At 36.9% G+C, this 18,956-nt stretch overlaps 3 protein-coding genes across 3 annotated transcripts; 1 reads left to right on the top strand and 2 right to left on the bottom strand.

Moving 5' to 3' along the window:
* Positions 1 to 4,559: 4,559 nt before the first annotated feature.
* On the bottom strand, positions 4,560 to 6,608 carry LOC124409519 (ATP-binding cassette subfamily G member 4-like). The gene has a single exon (XM_046887187.1). The coding sequence runs from the start codon at positions 6,365 to 6,367 to the stop codon at positions 4,565 to 4,567; it is 1,803 nt and encodes a 600-aa protein (XP_046743143.1). The 5' UTR covers positions 6,368 to 6,608; the 3' UTR covers positions 4,560 to 4,564.
* Positions 6,609 to 12,199: 5,591 nt separating this feature from the next.
* Positions 12,200 to 15,460, top strand: LOC124409531 (zinc transporter 2-like). The gene is made up of 7 exons (XM_046887208.1): positions 12,200 to 13,544; positions 13,634 to 13,774; positions 13,876 to 14,038; positions 14,104 to 14,257; positions 14,340 to 14,535; positions 14,629 to 14,869; positions 14,952 to 15,460. Exons 1-7 carry the CDS (start codon positions 13,266 to 13,268, stop codon positions 15,098 to 15,100), a joined length of 1,323 nt encoding a protein of 440 aa, XP_046743164.1. The 5' UTR covers positions 12,200 to 13,265; the 3' UTR covers positions 15,101 to 15,460.
* A 367-nt stretch (positions 15,461 to 15,827) lies between these two features.
* Positions 15,828 to 18,790, bottom strand: LOC124409536 (STE20-related kinase adapter protein alpha). Its single transcript, XM_046887216.1, has 5 exons — positions 18,282 to 18,790; positions 18,032 to 18,203; positions 17,750 to 17,948; positions 17,394 to 17,678; positions 15,828 to 17,313 (listed from the first exon to the last, which is right to left on the bottom strand). The coding sequence occupies exons 1-5, from the start codon at positions 18,680 to 18,682 to the stop codon at positions 17,240 to 17,242; spliced, it is 1,131 nt and encodes a 376-aa protein (XP_046743172.1). The 5' UTR covers positions 18,683 to 18,790; the 3' UTR covers positions 15,828 to 17,239.
* Positions 18,791 to 18,956: the final 166 nt, after the last annotated feature.

Raw genomic sequence — 18,956 nt, 5'->3', positions numbered from 1 at the left:
CTGCGCGTGACGTTGGCAACAAGCTGAAATTCATCAGTTCGACACGGTTCTATCTGCTAATTTTTGCTGTAAAACTAATGCATAACAGGTCAAAAATAGCAAAAAATGGCCGTTCGAATCCCGCCAAATTTTAGTGTTCCAAATCACCGTGAGATGGCGACCGTCACCACTTTCAAATCCCATATCTGCAGTTTGGGGCTGGATTTTTTTGTTGCAACGTCGCAACTAATATAAGAGAGCGTTATAGAATCCATAAGTTTCCTCGTATTCGAAACTATATTATTAATGTTCAACGGTTGATTAATGTATTCACTTCCATTCCCGTGCACTGTACTCATTATCAGCACCGACAATATCTTTCACACTTCTTGTTTTCTTTACATCGAATACTTAAACAATTACAATTGACGATATGAAATCTATCCCGAGTGTGCAGTATTTCAGTAGGGATAACTTTCTACACGTTGCTACTGATATTTTGAGATCCGAATTTATTTCTCGTATCACTGATTGTAAAATATTACCCGACAATTACACCCCTCCATAACATTCACTGTTTTTCTCTACTATACCTGTAATCTATGCAAATAACTTTTTGTCGCCGTTATCTGTTTTTATTATTTTCTTTAACACAAGCGCGATATTTACGGTTGATACAACAGGTGCATGTACAGTATGTATATACGTATGAATGAACGAATGCACGTTATACAGCATATTTACATATGCGTCTACAATCACGGAATGCGGCTTACAGATTTTATAGAGGGATAACAAATAGCTCGAGTCTCCCATAAACATGTTACCAATGTGTTTACGGCATATTATGTGTACACACTATATATAGATTCCTGTTCATGCTAAGCAATTGTAAGCTATAATCAGTATAGTAAATATCACCAGCATAGCCTGAAGACAAACGGCTACGTTTGAAATGGCTTTTTTTCTATGCTGCGTTCTTTTTCACCACGTTGAGCGGCATCCAATTAACATTGCAAAGAACATTGTAAAAGAAATTTACATACTCTCGGTTCAAAACAGTAAAATTTTTTGTAACCAAATTATTATTATTATTATACTGACTTGTAGTATGTATAATTGCGCATATCGTAATTCATGGATTAATTTGATCTTCTCATTCCAGTGTATATAGAGGTAATTTCCCCGCATCAAATGGCAATTTTCATTGAATTTCGTACAACGTATTATGATCTAAATTGTTGCTCAACTCGGTGATAATTATTCGGTCACGTTCAACGATTCGGATACAAAGATATGGCGATCATCAAGTAAACCTATAGTAATCGAAGGACGTTAAAAGTGAAACGCGCACGGGGATAAATGTTCCGAAATTTGTTTACCGGTCGATGAAATTCCCGATACACCAACCGAACGATTATATATGGAGTATTCCGGCTAAACTCGACTCACTTTTGATCTCATGTTTTTGGATTCGGTTCTCAATTTTTTTCGAAACTCTATTAGTCCACAAGATAAGCCTTCATTTTTTTCAGATTTTTAGATTAAACGGTTTCGAGTTATGATTTTTTTTCGAATCGCCTGTTTTAGAAAATGATATTTTTTTAAGAGGACGTGGCACAAAAATATGAGGTTTGACAATAAAATTTCACTAAAATAAAATACTCAATTCAATTCAAAGTTTCTTAAATAAGTTTAAAAAAAATTGTGAACAAATGTACAACCTCGCCAAAGGAAATTGTTTCTTCCTAAAGTAAACTAAAACGATTTTTCGTCGAGTATGTCACGAACAATTTGGTCCGAATTTTGTTCATCAAAAGGTGAATTCATTACGAACATTTCAATACACGGAATATTATGCCCCGATTTTTCGTTGAAGAGTTAAAATGATTTCAAATCGATTCGGCAGAGTCATTGGGATTCGGAACTCGACAATGTTTCGTGAAAGAATGAATAACCCGTTTCAGCTGACGTAAAAAAGGTTAATCTCATGTATTTAACTGGTGATATATGTAAATAAATTTGAATAACCTGTTTTTCATTTTATTTACTTTTTTTTATTTATTTATTTATTTATTTTGTGTAGTATTCTATGTCAATAAATGAAAATAACCTTTTTTACGTCTCTGAGACGGGTTATTCATTTTTTCATGAAACATTGTCGAGTTTCGAATCCTAATGACTCTCCCGAATCGACTTGAAATCGTTAACTCTTCAACGAAAAGACGGGGCTTAATGTTCCGGGTCTTGTTTGCAACGAATGCAACTTTTTATGAAAAAAATTCCGGCCAATTAATTTTTTTTACTTTGGGTAGAAAAAAATCACCTTTGGCGAGGTTGTACATTTATTTACCGTTTTTTTTTATGAAACTTTGAACCGTCTGAGTACTTTATTTTAATGAAGTTTTTTTTTAATTTTTTAATTTTTTTTTTCTTTTTTATCAAACTTCAGGTCTTTGCGCTACGTGGTCTTAAAAAATGTCATTTTTAAAAAAAAGCGATTTGAAAAAAAACATAACTCGAAACCGCTTGATTTGAAAAATTTAAAAAAAATTGAGCGTCTTCTCGTGGGCTAATAGAATTTCGAAAAAAATTGAAATCTGAATCCGAAAGCATAAGGTCAAAAGTGGGTCGAGTTCTTGTTAAAAACAACCGGAATTATAATGGTACAATACTTTAATTATACAGCTGTGTTATTAAAACGAAAAGTTTTTCTCCGAGATTCATGAAATTAAATTAGTCGATTACCGAAGAACGTCTCCTTTTCAGAATAACATATTCATCGGCAAACCTATAATGATCGAAGGTCACGATCGAATTTAATGGCGTATTAATTTGGTACCAATTTGGTTACTAAATTGAATTTCGTCTTATAATAAAATTATAATTGCTAACGATCAGCAACAATCCGGGTTGTTTCCCCCGTAGATTTCACGCGAGTTGATGCAATTTAACATTCGAAAAATTGTAGATCATAATGACGAGGCTATTTTTTCACAACAACTACGACGCGGGCGTCAATATCTTTACATGACATTCACGTGTGATATAATAGAATATCCACAGCGTTGAAATAATCCGGGAAAAAAGACGAATACTAATTATTTCCGTTGTACGTACTACATTTTAAGATAACATGCATAGTAAAGAGGCGAGTGACTACATACCATTCCGTCGATGTAAATACCTTTCACATTTTGTTCAGGGTATCTACGTGAGAATTTTGACTTCTCGATTCCGGACATACGAACGAACAGTTAACTTAATTATTAACTATTTGTACAAAATTTCATTCTATTCTAAAATGTGAGAATACATGTGAGCAATGTTGCAACCGCTTAATAACAGTAGGTAAATTCTTAGAAATTACATTAGATGAGAGAAAAACTCAGATAACCGATTTGATATGATATAATGATTTTTCCATTTGTGTTTATACCATACAAACACGGCCGTCTATTCCACATTTTTATATAGTTATAGTATGAAAGAGTAATCAAAGTTATTTTGTACACAATTATTTCTTTATTTCCAACAGTCGAATTTCAATAGGTATAAAGTATCTGCCACAATCGGTTTGAGCTTCTTGAATAAATATACACACTTTGACAACAACAATAACATTACAATGACAGCAGTACTATGAGTTACTAAAGAGCGAAACAAAAATTCTGCAAAAATATTATTCACTATTATTATTATCATAATTATTATTCTAAAATTAATAAATCGCTTCTTGTTCGCAAATTTCTCAAGATCATTTTGATACAAAGTGGAATCATGAATATCTAAAGATCTTCGTTCTATAATTAAAAGCATATTTTTTACCCCTTTTTTAACTTGACAATAATTTATTAATGCGAAAGAAATAAAAGCTCTGAGATAATTACATCAATTTAAAAAAAATTAACATCCACTGATCACGCTATTCGGCGCCATATATTGTTCATACGTTATCAACATTTTTGGCCAAAAAGTAGGAAACGACTGTTATATTTTTGACACCATTAATGAGTGTAAATTTTCCCTTATACCGAACTTTATTATCTAGCGAAATTGGTCACGTTTAAAAAAACCATTTATTATCACATAGCGATCATCATATATCGTGTTAAAATTTATTCTATGCTACCCTGTTTATCCTAGTTCAGCCGATGGCGTTATTTCAGTCATTCGTTTGCATTCTCTTTAAGTAATCGGACAAAACGTAAGATATTTTAATGGAATGTAAAGGAAATCCAGTCATATTTCAAATCGGCCGTAAAGTATTCAACATCGGTCATCTTCAATTAATCAACAGGCATGTGTGGATTTCATAATTAAATTTGGTGACATGAATACATGTTGAATTACCTCACATTAGGAGAAAATAAATAAGAGAAATTAAGTCAAGGAGAGATTATTTGTCAAACAGCGCAGAGTCAAGAAGAAATGATAAATTTAAATGAAAAAAGAAAAAAAAAACACTTTACGTGATGAATAAAACATGACGATATGAATAATAACTGGACGCTACACATAATGTCGTTCTTGGAGATCTGACTGAATGATAAAGAGTAACATATTGTTTAATCTTCTCCTTTGCTTAAGAAATAGCTAATTTTCTTCTCAATGTACAATACGCGACGATTCTTAAAACGACAAAATGCGCCGAGAGCAAAACAATATCTACCCAATACTTGCTGTCTGTCATGGCTAACTCCTTGAGTACGATTTTGGGTACGCGATAATGACAATAAATTGCCTCTTCTGGACAGTTCAAATCTCCTCTGTTAAAACCGTAGACTGCCTGAACGAGTCCTTCAAGCGAGTAGCGAAGGTAGCTGAAGTAACTAACGTAATAGAGGAAAGTTGGCATGTGATTGAACAGTACAAAAAATCCAGCAAATATCAGCATAACAGCGGTAGAAATGGCGCCTAGGAATGTACCGTTGATCGGGTTCACAGTTGTTCCCAAGACAAGACCGATGCTCTCCGCTGTCAGAGTGGTTAGTATAGCGATGGCGAGGAACATCAGGAATCTATTCCAATCCAGCGGTTGACTACTGAGGAAGTAGGAAATGGAGCAGTAGACGACGGCATAGAGAGTCTGGATGGGCAGATTGGCGACGAGAAACGCTGCGTAGTAGGTTTTAAGGTGATACCAGTTGTTGAACTGCTCCTTCTTGAGCACGGGGAGCTCGGACGGGAAGCGAAGAACCGCGGGCATCATGCTGGTATAGCACAAGTAGACGGCTGATACAAGCATGTACCCGACATTGCTGATGGTTTTGGAGCCATCTTCCCCGGCGTTGAGATAGAGCAACCCGAGCAGCACGCCGACGCAAAAGTTAAGGATCAGTTTGAGGTGGGTAACGGTCCAGTCACGGTACAGCTGGACCAAGTTGCGGTTCAGCAGCGTCCAAAATTTGCTCAGCTCCGACGGAGGGTTGATCAGGACCTTTGCTTTTCCTTCCTCGTTGTGTTGCCTGTCCATCTCTTGAAGGTTGATGTTTTTTACCACTGGTGGTGCCCTCCAGTTTCTCTCGCGGGATGCGATGGCGAGCTGCTCGTTAAAGTTTCCGTACTCCTTGTTGATCACCTCTATTATATAGTCAGCGGGATTGTGGTACTTGGGACAGTTCAGTCCCACGTTGTTCAGGTACTCCACCGTGTTGTTGGCTGCACCCTGATACACGCAGTTACCCTCGGCAACAAGGTAAATGTGGTCGAACATTTCGTATATCGTAGCATTGGGCTGATGGATGGTGCATACTATTGTTCTGCCGGCCTTGGCGAGGGATTTCAGCATTGAGACAACCTGGAGGGAGGACGAAGAGTCCAGACCGGTCGTTGGTTCGTCCAAAAACATGACCGGCGGATTGTCCAGAAGCTCGAGGGCGATGCTCAGTCTCTTTTTCTGGCCCCCGCTCAGCCGGTTGCAGCGAGTTTCCTTGGTTTTGGATAGGTCAAGGGAGTCCAGAACGTCGTCTATCAGCATCTGCTTCGCCTTCTTGTTAAGGGATGCACCCAGCTTGAGATCGGCGGCTATTTGCATCGCCTCGTTTACCGTGAACAGTGGGAGCAGTTGATCGTCCTGTTGGATGTAGCACGAGTCTTTCTTATAAGCGTTCCATTCCTGCTTGCCATCCGAGCCGATGTAGCTAATCCTGCCGGAGACGTTCTTCTTCTTGAATCCGGTCAGGATGTTTAGCAACGTTGATTTCCCTGCCCCGGACGGACCCATTATAGCCGTCAATTCCCCAGATTTAAACTGACCCGATAGTCCCTTGAGTATTGCCTTTTTCGGAGTGCGAAATCCACACTGAGCATGGTATGTCAAGGAGTTGAATTCTATGTCTATTGACGGCGCCTTCGGCAGGGTTATCAGCACGGATCGTTGGTACATTTTGTCACCAAACTAAGGACCGATCTTGTAAAGCAAGAGTATATGTACAGAGAAATTGACAACACTAAAAGTCAAAGTCGTTTGGAGACCTTTACTTGAGATCGACAACTCGGAAACTTTGAACCACTTCACCAACTCATGAGACACAGCCAAGTCATGCGAATAACTGAGTTTCGGAACGTCGGTGCATGGCTTACATGGTTCCTGTCAAGTTTTTATTTTCTTATTACAGTTTATTTTTCACCAAAACCGGATCTTTACCAACCTCAGAGAATACTCGAGAAACACCTTGACAATACCAGTTTCCCCCACTTGTAAATCTCAAATTGCTCTCTCCCCTTTCTGTCGAAGGACACCGAGTTTGGACATGGGTCAACTTCCCGCTAGAGTTGTTTTCAAACTGTGGAATCCTCTGTTCACTCTCTTCGTAGACGCCGGATAGATGAATAGATCGGTTGTCAACTCCCTACCACCTTTGCTCCAGCTGTAACACACACCACGCCACACCACATAGTGTGCCGAGTCTCTTTTCTCTGTGCAAGTTTTGACGCATGTGTGCGTGTACCTGCAACACATGGCCTAAAATTGTGTGCGTCAACCATGCGTTCGCCTATTGGTCAAAGAGGCGTGCGCGACTGTCATACACCAACTTACACGATCATAGACTCGCAAGGCACTTAAATATTGCAAGAGGTTGACCCGAACGCTTCGACGACACGTAATTCGAAATTGCGAATTGCGATAATCGTTTGAAATATTTTCAAGCAGAGAACACGCGCATGACTGCATCGTTACGCAGAGTTACGCTGATAATGAACGCTGAGCTTGATTATGTTTTGGCGCATTGTTTTTCTCCCTCTTTTTTTTGACAAGCATCGATATATTATGTTGCGAATGTATTCTGTCGGTTCGTACTGTATTGCCGACAACGACCTACATACTCACAGCTCACAGACCTCAGTCTTAAATTTTGTACGATAATGGAAACATTCCCCGGCATATCGTCGAGTACAATCTAGGTTAAGTTTGAGGTTATCGTTCGCTGCTATCAGCAACTTACACCATGAATACATCCGCTATGCATGCCGAGAGAGTCGGATGACTGATGACTGCACACGATTGACCGTTGTACAAACATATATTCGCACATGCATATCGTACCGTAACATTTGACACGAGGGAATTAAAATTACACGCGTAACTGTGTGTCCGTTTTTTTCGTCTTTGAAGGAAAAAACTACAAGGCTAAAGTTAGCTAGTAACGTTACCGTATCGGAACGTTGAGACAAAAATTGCTGTTTTGCACCTTTAGAATAAGTCAATAAGTTTAATTAAAAAAATCTGAGTGTTTTTATGCTTCATTAATTGGTTTCCTTAACGTCAGGTAACAAAGTTGCAAAATAACAAGTTTTTCTAAAGATGCATCATCACGATAGTAATATTACTGCATACTTCAGCCTGATAAAAAACTATCGCACAGATTGACGATCAGCTTGCCATCGTGGAAGATTTCTAACTTTGATTGTATCTAATTACGGGGATAATAAACGACGGTATTCTATTATGGAAATTACACGCTAAGAATCGTCAATTATTATTCAACTTTATTAGCAACATACGACTCACGGTTGTTCGCAACTATAATAATGATAATATATGCGTGTGTGTGACATAAATTTAGTAGCGGGCGGTAGCATTAACGTGAAACGCGGATATTCACGTCGTATGTATGGTCTAAGTACCCATGTAAGTATAGCAGTTTGCTACTTCCTGTCTGCGTAATCGGTAAGGATATGCGCCATTTTCAATGACGATCGAATTAATATTGGCATACGTTTTAGCACGGACTTACTTAGCTTTCAAAATGAAAAACTCGCCCTGTGATCGGATCGGGTCGAATATTCGAAGTTCAATTTGATTTCATTAATCTAAATTATGCAAATGCGTGATTATATTGAACTTTTTCGATGTATTTGAAGTACATACATACGCTGTAATTGTGCGCCTTGCACACATTGGCAAAATCGTAAGGAAATGTGTAATTTAATCATTAGATTATACGGAATAATAATATATCTTGCGCGTTAACCGATGAACTGTATATAATAATAACTATACAGCATATGTCAGATTTTTGTACAGTGAATTATGTCTGTAGCAGCAACAGATGCGTGAGGTCAAATTTTTACTTCACGGGGTCTACCCAACTGACGAGCAAAAAAAAGGATTTTTTTTGAGAATTATTGTAACAAATTTTAAGTGTAAATATTGATGTAGGCTTTTTAGGCTTAATAAATATACTCTCGAATTACGTAAAAAAAATTGTTTTTATTGATTTCAATCATTTTTTATACACGAAAATCGGAGTTAAAAATCAGTCGGAAAAAAAGGTTGGTCTGCGGTGTTGACGATATCCCGGAGATGGTTAACTTGAAACTAAAAAATCGAACGGTTTTAGATTCAGCATGTTAATGGCCTTGGGACGAATCATACGTTTTTTGAAATTCTGATTTTAACTGTATTTTTTTTTTTTTTGCAAAAAAGGCGGTCTTTTTCAACTTTTTCGAAAAATGCTTGCCATTTTGTTAATTTTGCAAATATTAGAAATTTCAGGTGAACCATCTCCGAGAATTCATGAACACCGCAGACCTACCTTTTTTCAGATTGATTTTCAATTAAGATGTTCGTATATGAAAAGTGATTAAAATGAATAAAAAGAAATTTTTTTATGTAATGCGAGAGAGTATTTATCAAACCTAAAAAAGCCTATATCAATATTTACACTTAAAACTTGTTTAAAATATTTTTGAAAAAACCCTTTTTTTATAATAGTTTAAAGTGCACTGCATGCGATCCAAAGTATTAAAATTGCAATAAAACCTCTTAATTTGGGACAAATTTTTTTTTTTTAAATGCTTATCTAGAGAATTTAATACCGTAGAAAAAACTTCCTGAACATTTTTGTCTCATAGTTATAGTTTCCAAGTTACCGTTGACCAAACGTTTAAAAGTGCAGTTGCAGAAATCTTAAGGATCATAATAGAAGAGTTTTGGGATTCAATATATTGTTTTTTTTTTTATTTTCCATGTCAAGTTAGAAGTATAAAGATTGTTTCTAAGCACCAAATTGATTTTTTTCATCCGTTTAAATAAATGAAAAAAAAATAATCAATAAACATCGAAAATGTCGATGTATGTATTTTAAATTTTTATTTCTGTCGCTCCCCGACACGTATTAATATTATTCGAAAATTTTAACATCTCCAGAAGATCTTTTTTTCTTATAATATAAATAAATTTTTGGGGGGGGAATCAAAAATAATTCCAAAATTACCAAAATAACGGACACTGTAATATATATAAAACATACACAGTTTTGATACGATACGATGACTCTAATATTAGAAGTGCGCGACAAATCATGGAAGTAACTGTGAATATTAATATCAATTATATTCGAGTGAAATCTACATGTATATGTATAGGTATGTACAGGGTGTCCCAAAATTCATGCAAGAAATAATTTTGATAGGAAACACAGGTTTGTAATTAAACATTTTATATATTATTTTTTATTGATTTACAAATTATAAAGTATAGGGTTACATACGGAATAGCATAAGTGGCCTCCACGGCTTTGCTGGCACATACGAACTCTCTTGTTGAAATTTCCCTGCACCTTTAACTTCCCGTTTTGGTGATCAGAATCGGCCACCCAGATCATGCGACTTAACGCCGTTGGACCTTTTTCTTCGGCGTTTAAAGTTGCGCCCACGCCTTGAAGATGAAAATTGAGCGGTGCATCAACAAAATTTAGCTACATTTATGAAAAACGAATATGGAAAATTTCAATGAAAGAGTGCGTATGTACCAGCAAAGCTGTGGAGGCTATTTATCCCATATCCTATTCCAGATTTAACGCTATACTGTGTACTTAAGGACGTTCACGTACATATCTCCAGATATCGAAGTCCACGTGTTTTAAATGCAAAAAAAGCTTAATAGCCCCATTCTATACACAATCCTGAACAAAAGACAAAAAAAAATTTTCATTTGATGCAACAATAAATAAATGTATTGAAGTTTTTTTGTTCAGAATTGTGTATAGAATGGGACTCTTGAGCCTTTTTTTGCGTCCAAAATACGTGGACTTTGATATCTGAACATATGTACGACAACGTTGATATCGACCAGGGCACTCCCTTAACGAATGGATAAAAAAATTTCATTTTTAATTATAAACCTGTGTCTTTCATCAAAATTACTTATTGCGCGAATTTTTGGACACCCTTTATATACATTTCGATTATTCATTCAGGTCTAGTTTATCCCCTCACATTCACAAGCAGAATATGCGTATAATTTAGTTAATTTTATCGTCGAAGAGAATTCGTTCTTTGGAAACGTATGGACGGAGGTGCTGGAGCATAGAATTCAATAACATCAGACCAGACCTGCAATGATGAAGTCACATGAGTGCAATTAAAATTCGATGCCGCATCGCATGACCTTTTATTATACCGCTCAAGGCGTTATATGGTAATTTATTCCTTGTATTTGCATTTCGATGTAAAAATTGACCCGTAGTTTTCTTTCTCTGCGAAATACAAATTAATTTTAATACAACTTGCTATCGTTTTTTGTGCCTCCATATAATACACGGTCCTGATGATTTACTCGTAAAACTTTCGTGATAATTTCGGCTTTGTTCGCCGAGACCTTGACCAGTTCTACTATCAATTCCACGATAATATTTGAACTAAAATAAAATTACTTACACGTGCACTTGTGTCTTATCGTATCTGAACATTGAAAAATATTTATGTTGACTTATCATGTGAGTGCACCGGATTTTGGGTACACGTATGTACATACCTATAACCGATTATAATCGCATAATTGTTTCTAGAAACAGCTGATAGGCATGGAGATAAATACCTTATAATTTGCATTACGTGCCGCGAACTCATGGTATATAAAATAATATGTTACATGTGTACATGTGGACCGGTAGTCAATCATATCCATACAGTATGCGTACTGTGCGACATACGTAACCTGCTCATCAACTACAAAAACAGCTGGATATGTGATTCTTATGTAACCAGTATCAGCTTTTTTTTCTGTTCACTCTCTGCGATTTTTTTCCAACGTAGTAGGTAGAATAAAAAGCCGTTTAGGGTTCAAGAAATAATGGGTTTAGATAGATCGTGAGATAGTGAGTTCATGGTATTTCTCTAGCAGAAATTTAAATAACCGCGACGATTTCGTAGATATAACGAGGTAATTTCGCACGCTGTTGAAGACGTGAATAATTCGCTAATTTCTTTGTTACTTTCAGTTATTTCAGATCTGCAACTCTAACTATACAGTAACAGATATCACAATTATATTGCAGCAATAAGTTTTCACAATATCTGAGGTCGATTACCGCAAGTGTAATTATACCATTAGAATGTGCAGACAGGCACTGTTCATTCTGCGATTAATCGGATTATGTAAGAAACGTAATACTAAATAAATAATATTATATTGCGAGAAAAGTACACCCTTGAATGACGTTTATGACCTTGACGTGTGACACGCGTACGTGATACGTATAATGCACATATTATACGCAACTCATTCATCTTTACCCACTTGGAGATATATTATCGTGCGGTGTTTCCGTGGTATTTTCTCTAGATTTTTTCTTTGCAATTTACTACTGATGCTCGAGGCTTCGAGGTCTTTTTATGCGCGAGATGATTCATCTGCGCATACACGTGCATGAACAATCAAGAATATTATTCACTTCTACTTTCCCTCTACAGTTGCGGCCGTCTAATCGACGCCTTTGACATCGGCTACCTGCCGTACTGGAACGTAATGTCGGTTGCTTTGTATACCGGCGAAATGCAGCGTGTGAAGTTAGGTGCGCATTTTACCGACCGAAAAGATCTCTTGGCATTGATTGGCCACTTCCGATGTCTCCTGCGATATGATTGGCTCGCGACAAATGCTAGAATCATAGAATGCAGCCAAGAGGTAGGCTAATTTCCGTCGGACGTTAACTTTTCTCTAGGTTGTCAGTTCGACATCGGACTTATCAGCTGTCGTGATTCTACTTCTCGTTTTTTTTTAAAGGTCGTAAATAGCCGTAATTCAATTTCTTATCGTTAGAACGATACCAGAGTTAATAATTTGTTAAGCGGACGAGCGCAGTTGCTTTTAATCTACATTAGACGTATGCATTGTGCACGTACGTACCTAAAATGCCACCACATCGACGTTACTGTGAGATAAAGAATTTGTTAACAGTCGAAAAGAAAGAGCCGTCTGCATTTGAAGTGTTGTCGAAATTATTAATCGTGCTGTTGGTATGATTATATAGGTAAGCGCACAGTCTGACTTGTGGCATTGCATTGCATTGCATTGCTGTGCGGAAAATCTATGCAAATCGATGACTAACGATCGTTGGTTTAACGTATTCCTCGAACCAGACGTGCTTCTAGTTTAATTTCAAACTCATATCTTCCAACTGCCTCCACTCACGTCTCCATTTTCGACTTATTCTAGCTGTTTGATTACAACCAGCACGTCTTACTGTGAACTAAATAAATGCTTTAGATCGGTTAACAGTAACTATAATCATCTTAAGTAACAATTACTACAAGGATAACAATACATTGTGATACTATGACTATGACACAACATTGTGTTCCGGTACTTAATTGTCAGATTTAATACCATTATTTCGACACTGCAGCAACCGAATCCTAACGTATTTACAATATGTATACTAACGTAGTTTGAAAATGCCTAGCAGAGGTTGTTGTTACGCAATTAAAGCTTGTGTATAAACCGGCGAGTCAAGGCTAATTTTTTAAAAGTCGAGAAGATTTGTAAGCAAGGAAAAATGTCTCATACCTGCGACGATCAAATCAATGATGATTACATCGGAGATGAATCTGAAAAGAACCTGTTAGTGGCTAATGATAGTTGCGCAAGATGCAGGAAGTTGTCAACGTCTAGCAGCATACTCAGTTACGAAAGCAAACTACGAAATTGGACGGAGGATTTAATGGTCGGAGCCGATGCCGAAGAATTTAATGGCAATGCGGCTATTCCTAATATTATGTTCCCTCAGACGAGGTTGTCGCTCAATTCCTGCGATAACACTGAAGCTACTTCGCTTGTGAGTAAAAAATGAGCATTTCATTTCTAAAACTGAACATCGTGAATTTAACAAATTACACATCATTGCAACTTTGTTTCTTGTTACAGGATCGATACTCAAATATTCCGCTCCAGAATGGTCATGTTTACAACGTTCAAGAGCATTGTCATACAAAAACCACTCGAAGGAAAGATTTTAGTCCATGGCGTCAATTGGTCGCGGCTTCTTTAATGTGTCTCATATTCATGGCATGTATTCCTTTGGACTTAGTCTGCTGTGTTGAGTCGGGAGATTTTTTTTAGAAATCTTGCATAACATGGTGTTACAATTATTATTCTATTGTTTGCAGCTAGCGGAAATAATCGGAGGTCATTTGGCAGGGAGTATAGCCATCATGACTGATGCTGCACATTTATTGTCAGATTTTGTAGGTTTTTTAGTCAGTTTATTTTCCATTTGGATCGGACAACGTGCGCCGACCAAAAGATTGTCATTCGGATTCTACCGAGCTGGTGAGTCCGTCTCATCCATGACTAGATTGAATATGAATCAACCGATTGACTTTGTTTGTTTCTAGAAATTTTGGGTGCCGTGCTCAGTGTCTTAATAATATGGATATTGACTGGAATATTCGTTTACATTTCCATACTACGCTTGGTAAACGGCGATTTCAATATCAAAGCGGACACAATGATGCTTGTAGCAGGAATTGGGATAATCATAAATATTATGTAAGCTAAAGATTGAATTTTGAAACTCTGCTATCACGGATTGTTCGAATCGTTGATAAATTTACCTTTGTTACTTTTTTAGAATGGGACTCACCCTGCACGGAATGTGTATTAAAGTCCCGCATAGTCACAGTCACGGCGGCCCGCGATCTAGTCACTCGCATACTCACAAAGATGTTCCTGGTAATATTAATGTGCGAGCAGCCGTTATACATGTTATAGGCGACCTAATTCAAAGTATTGGAGTTTTCGTCACTGCCGTTATTATCAAACAATACGTAAGTTCTTAAACGCAGACCAATTGAAAGGATTTACAATCAATAAATCAATCCATTTCTCGTAAATCAATCACACATGTTCATCATCCACAGCCAAATGCGAAAATAGCTGATCCTATTTGTACATGCATATTTGCATTGATTGTGCTATTTACTACTGTGCCTGTGTTGAGAGACAGTTTAAATGTCTTAATGGAAGGTTTCCCTCATCACTTTGATTACACGGATGTGTTGAAAACTTTATCCAGCATAGAAGGGGTGCAAAATGCTCATAATCTTCATATATGGTCATTAACGATGGACAAATATGCGCTCGCCGTTCATCTAGCCATTAGTGAGTGAACCTAACTTCTTCTGATTTCATTAGTTTCGCCTAATCTTACTATAATTTATCACCCTCTTGTTTCTGAATACAGGTAACAACGCGGACTCCGATATTGTCTTGAAAAATGCGCTGAAGTACATTAAGAGAGAATTAGACATTGAAGCTGCCACCGTACAAGTAGAAAGATACCTTTTCCCCACCATGGAAAACTGTGTTCAATGCAGACCGCCAATAAACTGACAAATGGTTACACGTTTTTAGTGAAACATTTGAAACACTCGATTTATACAGCTCGAAAAAAAGTTCAGAACAAGGCCAAGTATCACGTCAAGGCTGATTAGGGTTTTCGTAATGAAAACGAAAGAAGAACATCGACAAAACTCAACAGAGTGTCTTTTCGTCGTTGTTGTTAGTAATCTTTGGGTAGTAAAATTCACTGTTATATAGACCACTGATAGTTGAATAACAATCAAAACTGTGTTAAAACAGTATCGGATATCCGAGTATTGCACTGGTGAACGTATGCATAAATGATACGAACATAGGGAATACGTTAGGTATTACGTGATAGGAAATTTCTGCTATGATAATGTTGGATATAGGGGAGACCATGGCACAATGGTCCCTCTAAGCTAAAAAATCCGGAGCACAACGGACCCACTCCAAAAATTTGATAAACTTTTTTTTATTCTTCAATAACTGCATCATTTAATTCTACCTGCATTGAATAAATCGTTGATTATCTAGCAATATGTGTGAAAGAAATTTATATTCCAGAGCAAATGGCTTCTGTCTAAAATATCATTTTTAATAAATCTTTAGATAAATCTTTTTTGTCCGAAAAGACTGTTGCCTTCAACACATATTAAACAATCCTCTAATAATATTTCAATATTAAAAAGAATAATTTTTTTCTATCAAAACATTTTGGGCTGTCTGTCGTGCTTCGGTCTCCCTTGTATACACGGGATACAGAAAATGTCTATATTTCATTTCAAACTAACGTACATGTATGTACAATCGAGCCAAGTGAATATGGATTACAGTATTAAACAATAGTATTAATTTATGCTTGTATGTATGGGTATACATACACGCTTATTCAAGTTTATGGAAGTGGGTGGAAATTAGAAGATAGAAGAAAACAAAGAAAAAACCATAATATTTTCTGAGCCGTCGTCTGTAGGTAATTAAGACTTGTTACTATTAAGTTTGTCATTAAACTTGTGGAATTTTTGATTTCATTTTTTCTCGTCTGTTTTTTGAATTTTTTAAACAAGACTTGGAAATGTAAAAAGAGGAGAAAGCCAAAAATATACAATTTATTGTTATTGAGATATGCGCACAAGACTTTAACGCACAGTTATTAATGTGTAGTTGTTAGATATTTCTATATTTCTCGAGAGAAAAATATTGTACAAAAGAAGAAAAGATTAATTTTAATCCTCAGGTAGGAATAATTAGTTTGAATAAGAGATTGTTTTTTTATTCGTTTGGATACGATCTTCATCATATAACTACCGAACAAATATATTGAGTGAGATTTTCGGGGCAACTGTTTGTGCAATTCGATACAAAAATACAATACTTGGAGTTTATACTATTCACAAGCACTTGTAACATATCAGCAAATAATATCTTCATAACGATGAAGATAAAATAACCAATGCAGATGTTGTAAGTCATATTACAAATGCGATCTGAAAGTGCCTTCTGTTTCTTGCAAAGGTTAAAATTGATTTCTTTCTTCAACTGCTTAAAAGGAGGCAGAGAAATATATATTTACATATGCTGAGGTAGTTTTATTCAATGTTCAGTCCGAGTCATAAATGAAGCCGAAAAATAAAATAAGTAGTAGACAACTATACACATAGGAAAATTCAATTATGTAGTAGATACAACAGTAAAAAAAAAATATATCGTCCATAGTTTTAGCTCATAAAATATTTAGGAAAAGAACATGTATTCAAAAATTCAAATATCTTAGTAGTTAAAATTTATATTTAGAAGGTTAGCAGCTATCCTGACGAAGAAAATAAAATACATCACAAATGTCCGTAACAATTAATGTAACTACCTAGTTTGATATAACCATTCGATAAATAATGACACAGGTTTATCTGTGAAAAATAGATAAAACTTTACTTTAAATAAAAATAGATACACAATAAATAATCAATCATTTATGACTTAGCATTACTCACAAGTAGACGGTATTTCATAGATTTAACGTACGTTTATTGGATATTAGTAGATTATGAATCCAGCGAGCCAATCGTAAGACACAGTTGCAAATCATATCAAATACTTGCAACTCCCTCATGACCAATGTACATATATATATTAAGTTACAAAATTTTTATAATTATAAACACGTGCTCAGAAGTCCCACTGACAAGTCTCCAGATCTAAATCAACCAGCTGCTCCGTAGATAGAGCGACAAGATAATCACCTGCGGAAAAAGAAGTTCAATATAAGAAATGGAAGAGTGTAATCACAGCAAAGTTTTAATTAACAACATTTGAATCTGACCTGCGGAGTGGGCGTGCTTTTCACTAATCGAAGTAACGCATCGAAGTATTTTGATCAATGATTCGTCGTTTCTGCGGCACTGTTTGAAAAATGGATGCACCGCAAGCTGACTCATCGTAGGACGATCTGACGGATTTCTCAATAAGCATAATTCGGTCAAGGAATGAAAAGGCTCAGAAAATTTTCTGCTGGACATATTGTGCAAACGTGTTCTAACAGATTCCAAACTACTGCTGCTTGCGTTTCCATCACCCGCAATGTCGTCGCATACCAATTTCGTCTCACCTATATGGCAAAAAGACGAAAGAATCCTGGAATTACACAAGCTCTGAAGTGAGCACATCAAATTGCTTTACCGTTCTCATCACCCTCTGTGTCCATTGTATTAGGGGGAATGGTCGAGCGGTCTAATATGTGAGGAGCGCTTCCGCGTACTTTTTCTGTCAGCATTAAAGTGGCAGGAGTATCACAAAACGGCACAACGCCATTGGCCAGTTCGCATATCGTCATGCCTAAGCTATAAGTATCGGATTTTTCATTGTACCCATGGAGATCCTACAACAACGTAAAAACCGGAGTCAATATCGCGCCGAAGACAAAGGCACCAATCCTCCGGAAGAGCGGAAAAAACTGCCAACCTGTTGAAGAAGCTCCGGGCTCAGCCATTTCAAATTGTTAGCAGTTGATTTTGGAAAGGAATGTATATTCCTCTGCCATTTGCCGTGCCTGACGATTTCGCAGGCATATCGCATGCCGGACAAACAAGCCTGACCGGACGTTGAGATAAGAATGTGGCTGGCTTTGATTGCCCTGAAAGTAAAGATACACAGTTCAATTCATAAGAAATGAGAAGGTGACTAGTTTACTGACAGTTTCTTGCTAGCTCACCTATGGATGAACCCTCTTTTGTGAATGTATTCCAATCCGTGAAGAATGTCCTTCAGTATGTACGCGATCGCCAGCTCCGGCAGTCCCTCGTTGAAATATTCCTCGATCAGATCATGGCAGGATCCGTAACCCATAAGTGGTGATACAACGCAGATGTTATGCCCGGAGACGAAGGTTGCTAAATAAGGAAGGATATTGGGATGCTGAAGCTGCCTGGTCATTATTATTTCCTGTTCCACCAGGTCATATTCCTCGTGACTGTGATTGTCCATGTTAAACTTTTTAATCACTACATGTGTGTTCTTCGGCTTGTAGCGCGCCAGGTGAACACTACCTGCTCCGTTACAGCACATCCCCAGAACAGCGCTTCCTTCATAGTTGTCAGAGTCAGAGTCATGCATGTTGTGTGACGGAAGAATGACGACAGATAGAATTTCTCAAAATGTGAGTAACAGTTGCACTCTTCTTTCCGCTCGAAATTATCGTCAATTAACGGTGATAATTGGCTCGTACATCACTGGCGCGAGCCTGGTGTAGTTTTCATATATAGTAAACCTTCTTCTTTTGTGAAGTCGATCGAAAATAATGTCATTTAACCTCTCCTCTGGTTCATGTTTTTTTCTTGTTCTCTCCTTCGCATTCTCGCATTGAATATATTCAGTTTCTATTCAAGGG

Source organism: Diprion similis, chromosome 8 (assembly GCF_021155765.1).
Source record: "Diprion similis isolate iyDipSimi1 chromosome 8, iyDipSimi1.1, whole genome shotgun sequence".
Classification (NCBI taxonomy): Eukaryota; Metazoa; Arthropoda; class Insecta; order Hymenoptera; family Diprionidae; genus Diprion; species Diprion similis.
Note: the sequence above shows the minus strand (reverse complement) of the source record. Positions and strands in the feature narration are given on the sequence as shown.